Here is a 17,138-nt window from a genome sequence, read left to right as displayed (position 1 = left end):
GGCACGAGTCACCGTGCTCGTGTTGGCGTAGGTACATGCCACGCACCGGTAAGTCTGCTTGCCCATGCATCAGTTATGAGTGCATGTGCACGTTGGTATATGTGTGCGTGTGCTGGTGTATGTGCGTGCAGCGTCTAGAGTGAGACAGTGCGATTCTCTCCATAGCCCTGAGAATTTTTCCTCTTGTAAGTATTTATTCAATTCTCCTTCAATAATTACTACTGAATCTCTTCTATGAGGCTGTGCCTTCCAGATCAGAACAGTGCATTCAGAATATGTATTTTTCTCACACTGCAATTGGTGGAAGAGTCAATTACTAGCAGACATAGGTTTAAGGTGCGAAGGGCAAAGTTTAGAGGAGATGTGCAAGGAAAGTTTTTTTACACAGAGGGTAGTGGGTGCCTGGAACACACTGCCAGGGGAGGTGGTGGAAGCAGGTACAACACTAACGTTTAAGGGGCATATTGACAAACACATGAATAGGATGGGAATAGATGGATTCGCGGGGTGCATAGGAGTGTAGAAGATATTAGGTTACATGGGCAGCATGGTCGGTTCAAGCTTGGAGGGCCGAAGGGCCTGTTCCTGTGCTGTACTTTTCTTTGTTTGTTCTTTTGCCAAGTATCTTAATTGTGTGTCCACTGGATTTTGACCTTTCATAGAATCATAGAATTTACAGTGCAGGAGGAGGCCATTCGGCCCATCGAGTCTGCACCGGCTCTTGGAAAGAGCACCCTACCCAAGGTCAACACCGCCACCTTATCCCCATACCCAATAACCCCACCCAACACTAAGGGCAATTTTGGACACTAAGGGCAATTTATCATGGCCTATCCACCTAATCTGCACATCTTTGGACTGTGGGAGGAAACCGGAGCACCCGGAGGAACCCCACGCACACACGGGGAGGATGTGCAGACTCCGCACAGACAGTGACCCAAGCCGTAATCGAACCTGGGACCCTGGAGCTGTGAAGCAATTGTGCTATCCACAAGGCTACCGTGCTGCCCATGGTAAACAGTCTCTAGTTATGTACTCACCAAAACTCTTCAGGATTCTGAGTACCTCTATCAAATCTACATTTTACTGTTCTAAGGAAGATAAATCTCATTTATAGGCTCAGAGTAGCATCTCTATTTTTTTGATGAGTGATTCAGGATCAAACTTTTGTCTTGTTGTTTTCATGTGCGAGGGAAGATCAGCCAGGCTTCCTCACAATATCCAGCAACTTAACATATTGAGACAATAGATAAAGCAAGGTCATGCTCTGTTATGAAGCAGCCCCGCACTATATAAAGCGTTACACGACAACTATATGGGAGCAGAACTGAGGCCATTCAAGGAATTTTTACGAGAAGAATCCAAAATTGCAAATCTAGTCACAAACATTATATTCATCATAAATTCATCTAACTTCACTCTTAAAACTAAAACAACAGTGTTTCAGTAATCGCTTGGGATGGGGTACAAAGGACGGACAAAACACTTGTACATCGCACTCCTTACTTTTGTAGCAGAGTTTCCTCCTCTTGAAGTTCAGGACTGTGATGTTCTTTGAAGAGTGAATCGTCAGGTTAAGCAGCACTTCCATGGTCACCTCGGAATCAAGTTTTCCTGTGCATAAGAGGTCCACTCGAAATACTACAAAAGACCAGGAAACTTGTGAAGCTTTTTGTTAATTTCTGCCTGGCCAAAGACCCAGGGTACAAAACTGCAACTTTAAATATAAATAAACTTCAGTAGTTCAGTTATATGACAACTGCCAATTATGAATTTACTATGTGGACTTTGGCAGCAGATAAAATCTATAAAAAGGAGCGAATGGATAAGACTCCTGAAAATATAGAGAAATCACACAAACTGACATCTTTATAGCTTTTATCCAGCTCGCACAGCTCCCAATGAGATGAGGAGCTGCGTGCAAAAAGTTGTTTCTAGATATACATTTGGATTCACAGTTGCTTCACAAGAATTTTAAATAAATTTTACTGAGGCAGGAGAATAGTTCCAATAGTTTTTACAGCAATACCAGCCAAAAAGCAGGTTACGGTTAAAAGTCCCAGCCACATTGAGAAGTCAGGGAGAAGGTAAGTAGATGTGTCAGGTAATGGGTAGGATGGGAGGAGTGTGTGTGGGGAAGTACATCTTCTGCTCTCTTTCCACCCACCCCCGCCACTGGAATGACATTGGAGTGGAAGTTATGGGCCCACAAAGGGTTATTGTCTGATTCATCTCAGATGAAAATTCAAGAGCAACGGTGTTGAAAAGAACCAAAATGTAATATTCCATATTTTCCAGACTTGGAAAATTTGGGAAAATATCACAAGTTTTTTTATAACTATGCATTTAGCTACATTGCGCCTTATTTTTACGCATGACATTTCTTCAAGTCACAATATCTGGATAGGAGGGTTAGGAACATCTAGCCCTTGTACAAACATTCAAGCAAAATATATCAGATGATAGACTTTCCTCCCTTTTTTAAGGGTCACATTATGAATAGCAACTATTTTCATATCTTTTATATATGCACTTGCCCAAACGTTTAAATTGTTAATACTTTTCCAATTCAATCTACACAGTGTACCAGTAGAGTTAGTTATCCGATATACAGCAGTACTTGGGACAGGGTTGGAAGCCAAGTTCACAGAGGGGAAAAATAGGTTTCAGTAGGAGAGTTCTGGGACTATGCAGAACCACGATAGAGATGCTGCAACTTGACAAAACTGTAAGTTCCAAGACTAGAATGACTGCGTAAAGAGGAACTGCAGTTTGACAGAACTGAATCCTTCTAATTAAATATTGGAAAGACCAAAGCTCTTGGGTGAGATTCTCTGGTCTCCACACACCATGTTTCTCGACAGCGGGAGGCGGCCCGCCGTCGGCCGGCCACAGAATCTTCTGGTCCCACACCGTCAATGGGACCTCCAATTGAATCCACCCAAAGCTGCCGGGAAACCCGTGGCGGGTTGTGACGACAGCAGGGCAGGAAGATTCTGCCGGTGTGAACAGCCGAAGATCTCGCCCATTGTCTTTTGTCCTTGATGCAAATATGGCTTCAGAGTCATCAACTCCATCACCCTTCTTGCTCACTGCCTGAGACTGAAACAGACGGACAACCTTAAGCTTAGCTTCGAACAACATACACTCTCCATCACCAAGACTACCTAATCTCCCTCCTTAATACTGTTCAGCTCTATCCCTGTGTCAGTTCATCTGCTGCTCTCCCATTTACACCTGTGTTACCCCTCGACTGGCCATTTCCAATGCTATCCTGGCTAGCTTCCCAGCTTACATCCACAATAACCTTGAACCTCCAAAACTCTGCTGCCCATATTCAAACACACACAAAACTTTATTCATCTATCACCTGTGTGCAGGCTGACCTCCACAGATTTGCTTTTAAAATTCACATCCTTAGTGTTTAAATCTGTCCATGACCTACAATATCAACTCATCTTGATTATTTTTCCATTGCTGTTGCCACATTAGTTCTCACAAACCTTTCTTCCTAATCACTGTTTCCATTAATAACATTATGCACAAGAGGTGAGGATTCAAATACCAGACAAATACCTTTGTGGTACTCTGTGCTCACCTATCAAGACAGGCAGCATCTACAGGCAGGATTGACCAAATCTCACTTCAGAGCTTGAAAAAAAAAACCTTCCCAAAGAATGTTGCGACCGCAGACCTGAAGACATTACAAAGATGTGTGAATGAGGCAACAATTTCCTATTGAAGTTGTGCAATGCTTTCAGTACTATGTTTTGAAATAAATCTGATTGATTGGCTATACCAATGAGCTTGAAATAAATCATCGTAAAGGCTTGGGCGAATGGATCTTTTTTGGATTAAGAGGGTACCCAGTGAAGTATTTAATTAGAGACCTTTGTGTTAAGTTAGTAAGATGATGTAACCAATGGGAGGAGCTAGAGTGCTAAACATTTTAATAGAGAAGCAGAGATTGTTCAGTTGGTTTTTGGAAGTTAAACCATGAAAAGTTTCTGAAAACTTCAGCTAGAGACCGCATTTGTTCTGGCAGGATTCCCTTAAACAAGTTAGCCTGGGTCTGCTAACTGTTTAAGAAAGTGGATTGAGATTTGTGTTGGTTTTGTTATGAGTAGAAATAAAGATAGCACTCAAGGATTACTACCTCACTGTTGTAGTAAACTATTTTATTGTGTGATGGTAAAGATATTTTACTACTGTGCTAGTAATCAAGTTTGTTATAATATACCATATCCTTTATTTTGCATGAAATCACTCATCGAGCCAGGTATCCTTTCCTCACAGACTTACAAAATTAAAATAAAATATTGGGATTTCTGTCAAATATCCGAGCCATATGTTGGGTCCTGGTCCGGGATCATAACACAATGAAGGAACGGCAATATATTTCCAAGTCAGGATGATGAGTGGCTTGGAGGGCAACTTGGAGGTGATGGTGTTCCCATGTACCTGCTGTGCTTGTCCACCCAGATGGTAGAGATCGTGGGTTTGTAAGATGCTGTCTTAAAGCAGGCTTGGTGAGTTTCTGCAGCGAATCTTGTAGATAATGCACACGGCTCCTACTGTGTGTCGGTGATGAAGGGAGTGAATGTTTGTGGATGGCGTGCCAATTAAGCAGGTTGCTTTGTCTTGGTGTTGAGCTTCTTGAGTGTTATTGGAGCTGCACTAATCCAGGCAAGTGGAGAGCACTCCATCACACTCCTGACTTGTGCCTAAGAGATGGTGGACAGACTTTGGGGAATCAGGAGGCTTGTCACATGCTGCAGAATCCCCACGCTCTGACCTGTTATTCTTGCTGCGGTGTTTCTGTGGCTGATCCACTTAGATTTTTGGCCAATGGAGACTCTCAGATGTTGATAATGGGTTATCTGGCAATGGTAAAGCTGTTAAATGTTGCGGGGAAATGGTTAAATTTTCTTTCATACGAAAACATCATGGCCTGGCACTTGTGGCATAAATTTAATTTTTCACTTAACCCAAGCTTGAATGTTGCCCAGGTCTTGCTGCACATTGGTACAGCTGCTTCCTTTTCTGAGGAGTCACAAATGGAACCAACCATTGCAATGATTATTCTGACCTTGTGGTGGAGGGGAGCTGTTGAAAAGGCTATCCTGAGGAGCTCTTGCAATGATATTCTGGGAGTGAATCTAGCATTGGATCAACAGAAATTTCCTCCAATTAAATATTAGGAAAACCAAGTTGTGATTCTAAGTTGTGCTTCTGAACATTTACACTCCATAAATAAGGCCACTATTGTTCCCTCTAACATTGTCCAAGTCTGCCGGCAAGCTACCAAAACCCTCATCCACACCTCTGACACCTCTAAATTTACTATTCTAACATATTTCTAACTCAATATTCAAAACCCAGCTGTCCTAACTTGCAAAAAGTTCCGTGCTTGCTGATCCTCGGAGTTGAGCAACAGATTGATTTTAAAATTCTCATCTTGTTTTCAAATCTCTCCGTGACATTGCCTCTACCAACTGTGTAATAACCACCAGCCCCATAACCCTCAGGTATGTGTAATAGAAACTAATTGCTGGAAAAACTCAGCAGGCTGGCTGCATCTCAGAGTCAGAGCCATACTACAGTGCAGAAGAGGCCATTCGGCCCATCGATTCTGCATCAATAAAACTATACTAAATTTACACTAATACCAGGTACGATAGCGGTATTTAAGGGGCATCGAGACAAATATGTGAACAGGGATAGAGTGGAAGGATACGGACTCCATAAGTGCACACAGTTTTAGTTTAGGCAGGTACCATGGCTGGAGCAGGCTTGGAGGGTCGAAGGGCCTGTTCCTGTGCTGTTCTTTGTTCTTTCTTTGTTCATCCTCTGGGTGGAAAATTGTTTCCTCAAATCCCTCCTAAATCTCCTGACCCTCACCTTAAAAGTTATGCTTCCTCGTTACTGACCCTTCAACGAAGGAGAACAACTGCTTCCTATTCATTCGGTCCATAACCCTCAATCTTACACACTTCAATCAGATCCCCTCTCAGGCTTCTCTCTTCCAGTCTATCCAACCTCTCTTCATAGCTCAAATGCTCCATCACGGGCAATATCCTGGTGAATCTCCTCTACACTCTCTCCAGTGCAATCATATCCTTCCTATAGTGTGGTGACCAGATTTGAACATAGTACTCCAGCTGTGGCCTAACCAAAGTTTTGTACAGCTCCAACATAACCTTCCTGCCCTTCCAATCCATGCCTTCTTAACGTATTTTATTCCAAATATTATCAAATTCTTACATACAAAGGTATAACTATATCATACAAATAGTTTGTCATTTGTATTTTAACAAAGTAACTGCAACAATCCTAAATCCCCTATTCCCCCTGTCATGGGAGTGTCCCTTTAAGAAATGTTTTTGTCTTATCACATGGCTTCAGTGATGTCATTGTGTGGGTGGAGCACATCAGACGTCCTCCCGCACCTCCCTCCAACCTCCAACCTCCACAAAGATTGCTGGCAACTGACACAGCACTAGCTTGACAACAAACTCTGACATGAAAACATGATTGGGCCGCATGGTAGCACAAGTGAATAGCACTGTGGTTTCACAGCACCAGGGTCCCAGGTTCGCTGGGTCACTGTCTGTGCGGAGTCTGCACGTTCTCCCCGTGTCTGCGTGGGTTTCCTCCGGGTGCTCCGGTTTCCTCCCACAGTCCAAAGACATGCAGGTTAGGTGGATTGGCCATGATAAATTGTCCTTAGTGACCAAAACGGTTAGGAGGGGTTATTGGGTTACAGGGATAGGGTGGAAGTGAGGGCTTAAATGACTCGGTGCAGACTCGATGGGCCAAATGGCCTCCTTCTGCACTGTATGTTCTATGATCTCAAAAAATGAGGCCCAGAAGGAGGTAGATCGAAGACTCTGGAACACGAATAGAAACCCTGGTAAAATGTCATTTTTGCCGTGTATACGCTACCTGCTAAGGATAGTGGGAGGGCATCCCACTCTTCAGGTGCATCTTCACCTCCTCTAGCAGGACACGCCAGTTCACCTTATGTAACAGTGTCCAATTGGGTGCCACCTGAATCCCTAAACTTCGTCTTGGCAGCCTCCCCCTGATCTGTCCTCTTCCCCAGGGAATTTACTGGAAGATTTCACTCTTGCTCATAGAATCAAAGATAATTCCTACAATGCAGGAGGCCGTTGGCCAATCGAGTCTGCACCGACCTAGACCCTCCTCATCCCATAACCCCACCTAAGCTTTCAGGACACTAGGGACAATTAAGAATGGCCAATTGACCCAAACTACACACATCTTTGTACTATGTGAGGAAACCTGAGCACCCAGAGGAAACCCATGCAGACAGAGGGAATGTGCAAACTTCACACAGACTGTCACCAAGGATAGAATCGTACCCAAGTCTCTGACGCTGTGAGGCAGCATGGTGACCACTATGCCGCTGTGGCATCCTAATATTCATATTCAATCTGTACCCTGAAAAGTATCAAAATTTCTTGAACAGTTCCTTAATTTCTCACATACTTGAGTGGATCAGAAGCGTACAACAAATCATCTGCGTAAAGGGACACTCTATATTCCCCTCCCCCCACCCCGCCAAATACATTTCCATTCCCCTGACGATATAAGCGCCACGGCCAACGGTTCAAACCACTACAAAAGAACAAAGAACAAAGAAATGTACAGCACAGGAACAGGCCCTTCGGCCCTCCAGGCCCGTGCGACCATACTGCCCGACTAAACTACAATCTTCTACACTTCCTGGGTCCGTATCCTTCTATTCCCATCCAATTCATATATTTGTCAAGATGCCCCTTAAATGTCCCTATCGTCCCTGCCTCCACTACCTCCTCCGGTAGTGAGTTCCAGGCACCCACTACCCTCTGCGTAAAAAACTTGCCTCGTACATCTACTCTAAACTTTGCCCCTCTCACCTTAAACCTATGCCCCCTAGTAATTGACCCTCTACCCTGGGGAAAAGCCTCTGACTATCCTCTCTGTCTATGCCCCTCATAATTTTGTATACCTCTATCAGGTCGCCCCTCAACCTCCTTCGTTCCAGTGAGAACAAACCGAGTTTATTCAATCGCTCCTCATAGCTTATGCCCTCCATACCAGGCAACATTCTGGTAAATCTCTTCTGCACCCTCTCTAAAGCCTCCACATCCTTCTGGTAGTGTGGCGACCAGAATTGAACACTATACTCCAAGTGTGGCCTAACTAAGGTTCTATACAGCTGCAACATGACTTGCCAATTCTTATACTCAATGCCCCGGCCAATGAAGGCAAGCATGCCGTATGCCTTCTTGACTACCTTCTCCACCTGTGTAGCCCCTTTCAATGACCTGTGGACCTGTACTCCTAGATCTCTTTGACTTTCAATACTCTTGAGGGTTCTACCATTCACTGTATATTCCCTACCTGCATTAGCCCTTCCAAAATGCATTACCTCACATTTGTCCAGGTTAAACTCCATCTGCCATCTTCTCCGCCCAAGTCTCCAGACAATCTAAATCCTGCTGTATCCTCAGACAGTCCTCATCGCTATCCGCAATTCCACCAACCTTTGTGTCGTCTGCAAACTTACTAATCAGACCAGTTACATTTTCCTCCAAATCATTTATATATACTACAAAGAGCAAAGGTCCCAGCACTGATCCCTGTGGAACACCACTGGTCACAGCCCTCCAATTAGAAAAGCATCCCTCCATTGCTACCCTCTGCCTTCTATGGCCTAGCCAGTTCTGTATCCACCTTGCCAGTTCACCCCTGATCCCGTGTGACTTCACCTTTTGTACTAGTCTACCATGAGGGACCTTGTCAAAGGCCTTACTGAAGTCCATATAGACAACATCTACTGCCCTACCTGCATCAATCATCCTAGTGACCTCCTCGAAAAACTCTATCAAGTTAGTGAGACACGACCTCCCCTTCACAAAACCGTGCTGCCTCTCACTAATACGTCCATTTGCTTCCAAATGGGAGTAGATCCTGTCTCGAAGAATTCTCTCCAGTAATTTCCCTACCACTGAAGTAAGGCTCACCGGCCTGTAGTTCCCGGGATTATCCCTGCCACCCTTCTTAAACAGAGGAACAACATTGGCTATTCTCCAGTCCTCCGGGACATCCCCTGAAGACAGCGAGGATCCAAAGATTTCTGTCAAGGCCTCAGCAATTTCCTCTCCAGCCTCCTTCAGTATTCTGGGGTAGATCCCATCCGGCCCTGGGGACTTATCTACCTTAATATTTTTTAAGACACCCAACACCTCGTCTTTTTGGATCACAATGTGACCCAGGCTATCTACACCCCCTTCTCCAGACTCAACATCTACCAATTCCTTCTCTTTGGTGAATACTGATGCAAAGTATTCATTTAGTACCTCGCCCATTTCCTCTGGCTCCACACATAGATTCCCTTGCCTATCCTTCAGTGGGCCAACCCTTTCCCTGGCTACCCTCTTGCTTTTTATGTAAGTGTAAAAAGCCTTGGGATTTTCCTTAACCCTATTTGCCAATGACTTTTCATGACCCCTTCTAGCCCTCCTGACTCCCTGCTTAAGTTCCTTCCTACTTTCCTTATATGCCACACAGGCTTCGTCTGTTCCCAGCCTTTTCGCCCTGACAAATGCCTCCTTTTTCTTTTTGACGAGGCCTACAATATCATTCGTCATCCAAGGTTCCCGAAAATTGCCGTATTTATCTTTCTTCCTCACAGGAACATGCCTGTCCTGTATTCCTATCAACTGACACTTGAAAGCCTCCCACATGTCAGATGTTGATTTGCCCTCAAACATCCGCCCCCAATCTATGTTCTTCAGTTCCCGCCTAATATTGTTATAATTAGCCTTCCCCCAATTTAGCACATTCATCCTCGGACCACTCTTATCCTTGTCCACCAGTACTTTAAAACTTACTGAATTGTGGTCACTGTTACCGAAATGCTCCCCTACTGAAACATCTACCACCTGGCCGGGCTCATTCCCCAATACCAGGTCCAGTACCGCCTCTTCCCTAGTTGGACTGTTTACATATTGTTTTAAGAAGCCCTCCTGGATGCTCCTTACAAACTCTGCCCCGTCTAAGCCCCTGGCACTAAGTGAGTCCCAGTCAATATTGGGGAAGTTGAAGTCTCCCATCACCACAACCCTGTTGTTTTTACTCTTTTCCAAAATCTGTCTACCTATCTGCTCCTCTATCTCCCGCTGGCTGTTGGGAGGCCTGTAGTATACCCCCAACATTGTGACTGCACCCTTCTTATTCCTGATCTCTACCCATATAGCCTCACTGCCCTCTGAGGTGTCCTCTCGCTGTATAGCTGTGATACTCTCCTGAACAAGTAGCGCAACTCCGCCTCCCCTTTTACATCCCCCTCTATCCCGCCTGAAACATCTAAATCCTGGAACGTTTAGCTGCCAATCCTGCCCTTCCCTCAACCAGGTCTCTGTAATGGCAACAACATCATAGTTCCAAGTAGTAATCCAAGCTCTAAGTTCATCTGCCTTACCCGTAATGCTCCTTGCATTAAAACATATGCACTTCAGGCCACCAGACCCGCTGTGTTCAGCAACTTCTCCCCGTCTGCTCTGCCTCAGAGCCACACTGTCCCTATTCCCTAGTTCTCCCTCAACGCTCTCACCTTCTGACCTATTGCTCCCGTGCCCACCCCCCTGCCATACTAGCGTGAACAATAAAGGAGACAGCGGGCATCCCTGCCAGCTGTCCCCGTGTAATCGGGAATATGCTGTGCTCAAAGCACTGGTCCTGACACTAGCCATGAGGGCATTCTATATCAGTTTCGCCCAGGAAATCAAAGTAGGACCAAACCCAAATTGCCCCAAGACCTCAAAGAGACAACGCTACTCCATACGTCAAATGCCTTCTCCACATCCATAGAGATGATTACCTCCAGCACCAGCTCGACAGAGGGCGACATGACCACATTCAAAAGCCTCCTGATGTTGCACAACAATTGTCGGCCCCTGACGAACCCGGTCTGGTCTTCGGAAAGCATTTTTCGTAAGGGTCGCTCCAAACGTTTCACCATAACCACTAGTATTTTCGGGTCAGTGTTCAATAGTGAAATAGGCTTAGAAGACCCACACTCAAAGGGATCTTTGTCCTTTTTCGGGATTAGAGAAATCGAGGCCTGCATCAGCGTGGCCAGCAGCACCCCCCTCAGCAGAGTCATTGAACATTCCACTAAGTGCGGCGCCAACAAGGCCGCAAACTGCTTGTAAAATTCCACCGGACAACCACCTGGCCCCAGTGCTTTCCCTGATTGCATGGAACCAATACAGTCCATAACTTCCTCCAACACCAACGGTGCCTCCAGCCTCGACCTCTTCACCCTTTCTACCACTGGAAAATCCAATCCAATTGATCCAAAAATTGCTACATCTCTGAGCCATCCTTCGGTAGTTCAGACTTTTACAGCCCTCCATAATAAACCTCAGAAGCACCATTAATCTTGTCCGGGGCTTTCGTAACTACCCATTAACCTGTCCTATCATATCCAGGGATTTGTGGACAAGCACGCCAAGATTCCTCGGTCCCCTGAGCGCCCTAGTGACCTGCCAGTCATTGAGTACTACCGTGTCTTCTTACTTCTTCCAAAGTGCATCAACCTGTACTTTTCAAGGTTAGAACAAAGAAAAGTACAGCACAGGAACTGGTATTCGATCCTCCAAGCCTTTGCTGATCATGATGCCCTTAACTAAAAAAACACCTTCTGCCCCTACTCGGTCCATATCCCTCTATGTCCTCAATTCCATCTGCCACTGATCTGCTCATCTGACCAACCTATCTATATCTTCCTAATCCAAGATCTTCTTTCTTACTGTTAACCACCCAGATCTTGGTGTCAGCCGCAAAGGTACTTTCACCCCCCCCCCACTCCCCCCAAATATGTCCCTCATTATTTTATAGGCCTTGATAAGATTATCCTCAAGCCTCCTACGCTCCAGGGTAAAATGTCCCAGTCTATCCAGCCTATCCTTAAACTCAGACCATCATGTCCTGGTGGCACCTTAGTAAATCTTTTCTGCACTCTTGCTCGTTCAATAATATCCATTCTAAAATAGGGTGACCAGAACTGTACACAGCATTCCAAGTGTGGCTGTGATATGGTACGAATTAAGTAATGGCATGATGGGAAAACTGGTCAATGGGAAGACTGGTCAAAAGATTTGATACAATACGAGAAAGACTGAAACTACTCATTCCAGCTCACCAGGCCCAGGTAAAGAATGCTGCCCTAACCATTTTCAGGCTAGTATGGCCGTAGGCCAACTCTGCATAACTTGAAGTCTGAAAAGATCAGCGAAGGTCGAGCCATTCCAAACACCGGACCTCGGCAACTCCTGATAAAACTAACTCGTCGTAACCCAGGGCCATAGGAATTTAAAACAAAGATAAGTTCAGGAAGAAACAAGTCTATTCTGACCTTTCAATGTTCCCTCCAAGGACTAAATAATGGTATGAGTGATATGACCAAACATGGTCTGGTCTTTGCTTCAGTTTGTATTTCCGATCAAACTCCTGACCATACTGTTGTCACAATCTTGATAAAGATCATGTATAAATATTGAGTTAATTCTCCGCGAAAGCGCGGAACTTGTGAAAGACCGAGCTGTTTTGTTGACTGCCCTCTGACTTCAAGTTTCAGCCATTACTGCAAGCAGTGGTTTTCGAAAATGAAGCTTGTTATTCTGTCTTAACGAGTGTGTTGAATTTTTCTACTACAGAAGCGGGAAAATATTGACTTTGACATGGCCTTACTAGTGCCTTGCACAACTTCAGCAACTTGTCCCAACTCCTGCATTCAATGTTCTGACCAATGAAACCAAGCATGTCGAAAGCCTACTTCACCACCCTATTCACCTGTAACTCCACTTTGAAGGAGCAATAAACCTGTACTCCGAGATCTCTGTTCTATATCTCTCCCCAGCTCCCGGAGTAGGTCCTGCCCTGATTCGATCTACCAAAATGTATCACCTCACATTTATCCAAATTAAACTCCACCTGCCATTCATCGGCCCACTGGCTCAATTGATCAAGATCCCGTTGCAATCCTAGATAACCTTCTTCACTGTCCACTATGCCACCAATCTTGGTGTCATCTGCAAATTTACTAATTTCCAATCCAAATCTGTAGCTGGAGATATGCAAATGACCTCACCTGGAAATACCGGATGTAAACAGTGCAGTTTTACATGATCTTTTTAAAATGTCACTTGGTATAATCAAATTACATTGGAAAGCACAGAAAATACTTGCTCCTGCAAAGCTGTTTTAGCACAGAGGGCTAAACAGCTGGCTTGTAATACAGAACAAGGCCAGCAGCGCGGGTTCAAATCCGTACCGGCCTCCCCAAACAGGCACCGTAATGTGGCGACTAGGGGCTTTTCACAGTAACTTAATTGAAGCCTACTTGCGGCAATAAGCAATTATTATTATATTATTAAATGGATCAATATCTGTCAATTATTGCTTTCAATCCTCTCTCACCTGATATTGTGTGTGGAACCTCCCCTTGTGCAGATATATTAGCTCGAGGCATGTCCATGGCTATTAGGTTGTCCACATGAAAGCCCAACTTATACTCAACCTGTCATGGAAAATGTTGGAGTCATGAAAACGATCATTTGGCCATTTACCATTACCGATTTACACCATTAAAATCACACTTAATTAAATTTTCCACAAGTAGTGTTATTAATGTTATTTCCCCAAACTGCAATTTGACTAACTCTACTAAGTTTAACTGAACAAGTAAAGGTTGAAGGGGAAAAGTAATTTTAACTTTTTTAACTCTTCAGTCGCATTTTGCCGGTTTTTAACGGACACAAAACAAGCCGTTTTATGCAGCTATTATGCAGCAGCAACACGAGTGGTGTTTACCACGAACAGGCAAGCCAAAAAGGCATTCTGCCTACCACACAAATGAGTAATGTGGTAACTGAATTCCAGTGGTAGTGTGATGCCAGGTATGTAGTCCACACATCCCAACGACTAGCAGATTGTATAAAACAGAACATCCCTTCAGCTGTTTGCAAGGTATTAACCGTACTCAACCAACCAGTATTTGCGAAAAGTCAGAGAATGTCTTTTGTTAGATGTGATTCTGCAATTGGATAGCACTTATTGAACAATCTTGTGTGCTAGAATTACACTAACAGCCCTTGGAAATTTGGCATTCTTGCATCTGTCCTGATGAAGTACAAGATAAAAAGCTTCTCTCTTTGTTTCTTCATCAGCAATATATCGTGAAAAGCCAAAACTAATATTACTCTCCACAATTTGACCATTTATAGTTATGATAGTTTGAATAAAGTACAACATGCCATGCTCTGAGGAGTGCCACGATGGTGCAATGGTTAGTATTGCTGCCTCACTGTGTTGAGGACTGGGTTTGATCCTGGCCCCAGGTCACAGTCTGTGTGGAGTTTGCACGTACCCCCAGAACCCAAATATGTGCAGGATAGGTGGATTGGCCACACTAAATTGCCCCTTAATTGGAAAATATATTTTGAAAATGCCATGCTGTAAAATCAAATGTTTCTTAATGTTGTCGGAAAATGTATGCATTCACTACCTGCTTTCTCATCTATTTTAGTATCATCTGCAAATTTTGCTATGTTACACTCTGGCTCTAATTGCAGATCATTTATACAGATTGTCATGTGAGAGTACCTTTAAGACATGGATGTTTAAGCAATGCACCTTTAAGAAAACAGTGATGTCAGAGAGTGGGTGGAGCTGAGCTCAGGTCAGCCATTTTGCAGTTTAGTTTTGCAGTTTGAAAAAGCAGCTCGTGTGTGTCTGTGTTTCCAGAGAGCTGCAGTTGCAGTTTGAAAAGAGCTTGGTATGTGTCTATGTTTGCAGTGAGCTGGATCTCTGACATAAAAGACCATCTCTGGATCATTTAAACTTACAATAGTGAAGACTTTATTTTTTTTTCTTGGGGTGGGAGGTGTCATGCGAGAGTCCCTTTAAGACATGGATGTTTAAGCAATGTACCTTGAAGAAAACAGCGATGTCATAGAGTGGGTGGGGCTGAGCTCAGGTCCGCCATTTTGCAGTTTCGTTTTGCAGTTTGAAAAAGCAGCTTGTATGTGTCTGTGTGTTTCCAGAGAGCTGAGGTTGCAGTTTGAAAAGAGCTTGGTGTGTGTCTGTGTTTGTAGTGAGCTGGTTCTCTAACATAAAAGACCATCTCTAGATCATTTGGGTGATTTAAACTTACAATAGTTCAGCCTTTAACCTGATGTGATTTTGTTTAAAGGTGTTAAGTCTCTTGGAAGTTTGAAGGAACATTTTAAGCAATTATTTACTGTTGCAATATTTTCTGGGTTATCTTTGAAGTAAGGGGTGTTAAGAGATCCAATGTTTATTTAAGATGTTAAGTTGAGTTCATGGAATAAATAGTGTTTTCTGTTTAAAAACCCACGTGTCCATAATTGTAATCCCACGCCTAGGGATCAAGCCGTGTGCTAGGAAAAGCAACAAATACATTAAAGGCAGAGGTTGGTTGAACTCCATGATACATTTTGGGGTTCTGAAAACACCTCGCCCATAACAAGATAGTAAACAGTTTGAAGTCAGAGGGCTGACCCCTGCGACACCCCGCTAGTTATGTTCACCAGTCAGGGAAGGACACATTTATCCTGACCCTCTGCTTTCTGTCAGATAATCCTCAATCCAATCCAGTACTCTACCCCCAATCCCCTGTGATCTTACCTCCTGGATATGTCTTTAATGCGGCACCTTGTCACTCCCTAAAGTTATGTCCGCAACTGCCCACAAATTCAGTTAAAACTGAAACTTAAAAGCTTTTCTACCTTAAAAGACAAAGCAATGCTCACAAACCTCTGCTGGCATATTTATTCTTCACTCTGTTGCCCTCTCTGAACACAATAGCAAGAACTTGACCAACCCCCACACATACAAACACCTTTGTCCAGCATGAATCTAACTATAGGTTTCACCGCTCAAAGCACAGAAACATAAAATTAAACCCATTTTAAAACTATACCTTATTTCTCATGTTTACCAATACAAATATAAATTCTTTAAAACTACCTTTGTTTTCTTGACATATTCGACTGCAATAGGGCATAGTAAGGAGAGCAGAATAGTCAAACAATTAAATAGAGATTAGAAATTTACTAAATAAGTATCAAGTGATGCATTTTGGCAAAAAGGGCAAGGGAAGGCAATGCAGACTAAATGGCAAAATTCTAAGAGTGTACAGGGACAGATTGCCGGGGTTCCATTCATTGTGATGATGGCTGCTCATCAAGTTCAATACCTTGATTCCGCCTTCCCCCCCCATATCCCTTGGTCCCTTTAGCCCCAAGAGCTGTATCTAATTCCTTCTTGAAATTACACAACATTTTAGCCTCAACTACTTTCTGTGGTAGTGAATTCCACAGATTCACTACTCTCTGGGTGAAGAAATTTCTCCTCACCTCAGCCCTAAATAGTTTATCCCTGATCTTCGAATGATAACCCGTAGTTCTGAACTCCCCCACCATCGGGAACATTCTTTCTGAATCTACCCGGTCTAATCCTGTTAGGAGTTTTTGAGTTCCCCTTTCACTCTTCTAAACTCCAATGAATATAATCCTAACCGACTTAACCTCTCCTCATATGACACTCCCACCATCCCAGGAATCAGCCTGGTAAACCTTTGCAGCACTCCCTCCACAGCAAGAACATCTTTCCTCAGGTAAGCACACCAAAACTGCACACAATACTCCAGGTATGGCCTGAGCAATGCCCTATACAATTGCAGTAAAACATCTTTAGTCCTGTACTCAAATGCTCTCACTATGAAGGCCAACATACCATTTGCCTTCTTTACTGCCTGCTGGACCTATGTGCTTACTTCTAGCGAGTGATGCATGAGGACACCAAGGTCTCACCTCTCTCAATTTACATCATTCAAATAATAATCCGTCTTCCTATTTTTGCTACCGAAGCGGATACCGTGCATATGCCCACTCACTCAGCTTGTCCAAATCCCGCTGAAGCATCTCTGCATCCTCCTTCCTCACAGCTCCCCCTCCCACACAACTTTGGATCATCTGCAAATTTGGAGGTAGTAATAATAATAATCACAAATAGGCTTACATTAACACTGCAATGAAGTT

At 43.9% G+C, this 17,138-nt stretch overlaps 1 protein-coding gene across 2 annotated transcripts in view; it reads right to left on the bottom strand.

Annotated features, from left to right (window-relative positions):
• The window catches only part of ryk (receptor like tyrosine kinase), a 492,414-nt gene that overhangs the window by 345,477 nt on the left and 129,799 nt on the right, over window positions 1-17,138 (bottom strand). For both annotated transcript variants that reach the window (XM_072474977.1, XM_072474976.1), the window contains exons 3-4: window positions 13,495-13,594; window positions 1,507-1,641 (exon numbers count right to left, since the gene is read on the bottom strand). In XM_072474977.1, the coding sequence (XP_072331078.1) occupies window positions 1,507-1,641; window positions 13,495-13,594 (235 nt within the window). The remainder of the gene's footprint in view (window positions 1-1,506; window positions 1,642-13,494; window positions 13,595-17,138) is intronic.

This window comes from Scyliorhinus torazame, chromosome 14 (assembly GCF_047496885.1).
Source record: "Scyliorhinus torazame isolate Kashiwa2021f chromosome 14, sScyTor2.1, whole genome shotgun sequence".
NCBI lineage: Eukaryota > Metazoa > Chordata > Chondrichthyes > Carcharhiniformes > Scyliorhinidae > Scyliorhinus > Scyliorhinus torazame.
This window is presented reverse-complemented; position numbering and strand designations above follow the sequence as displayed.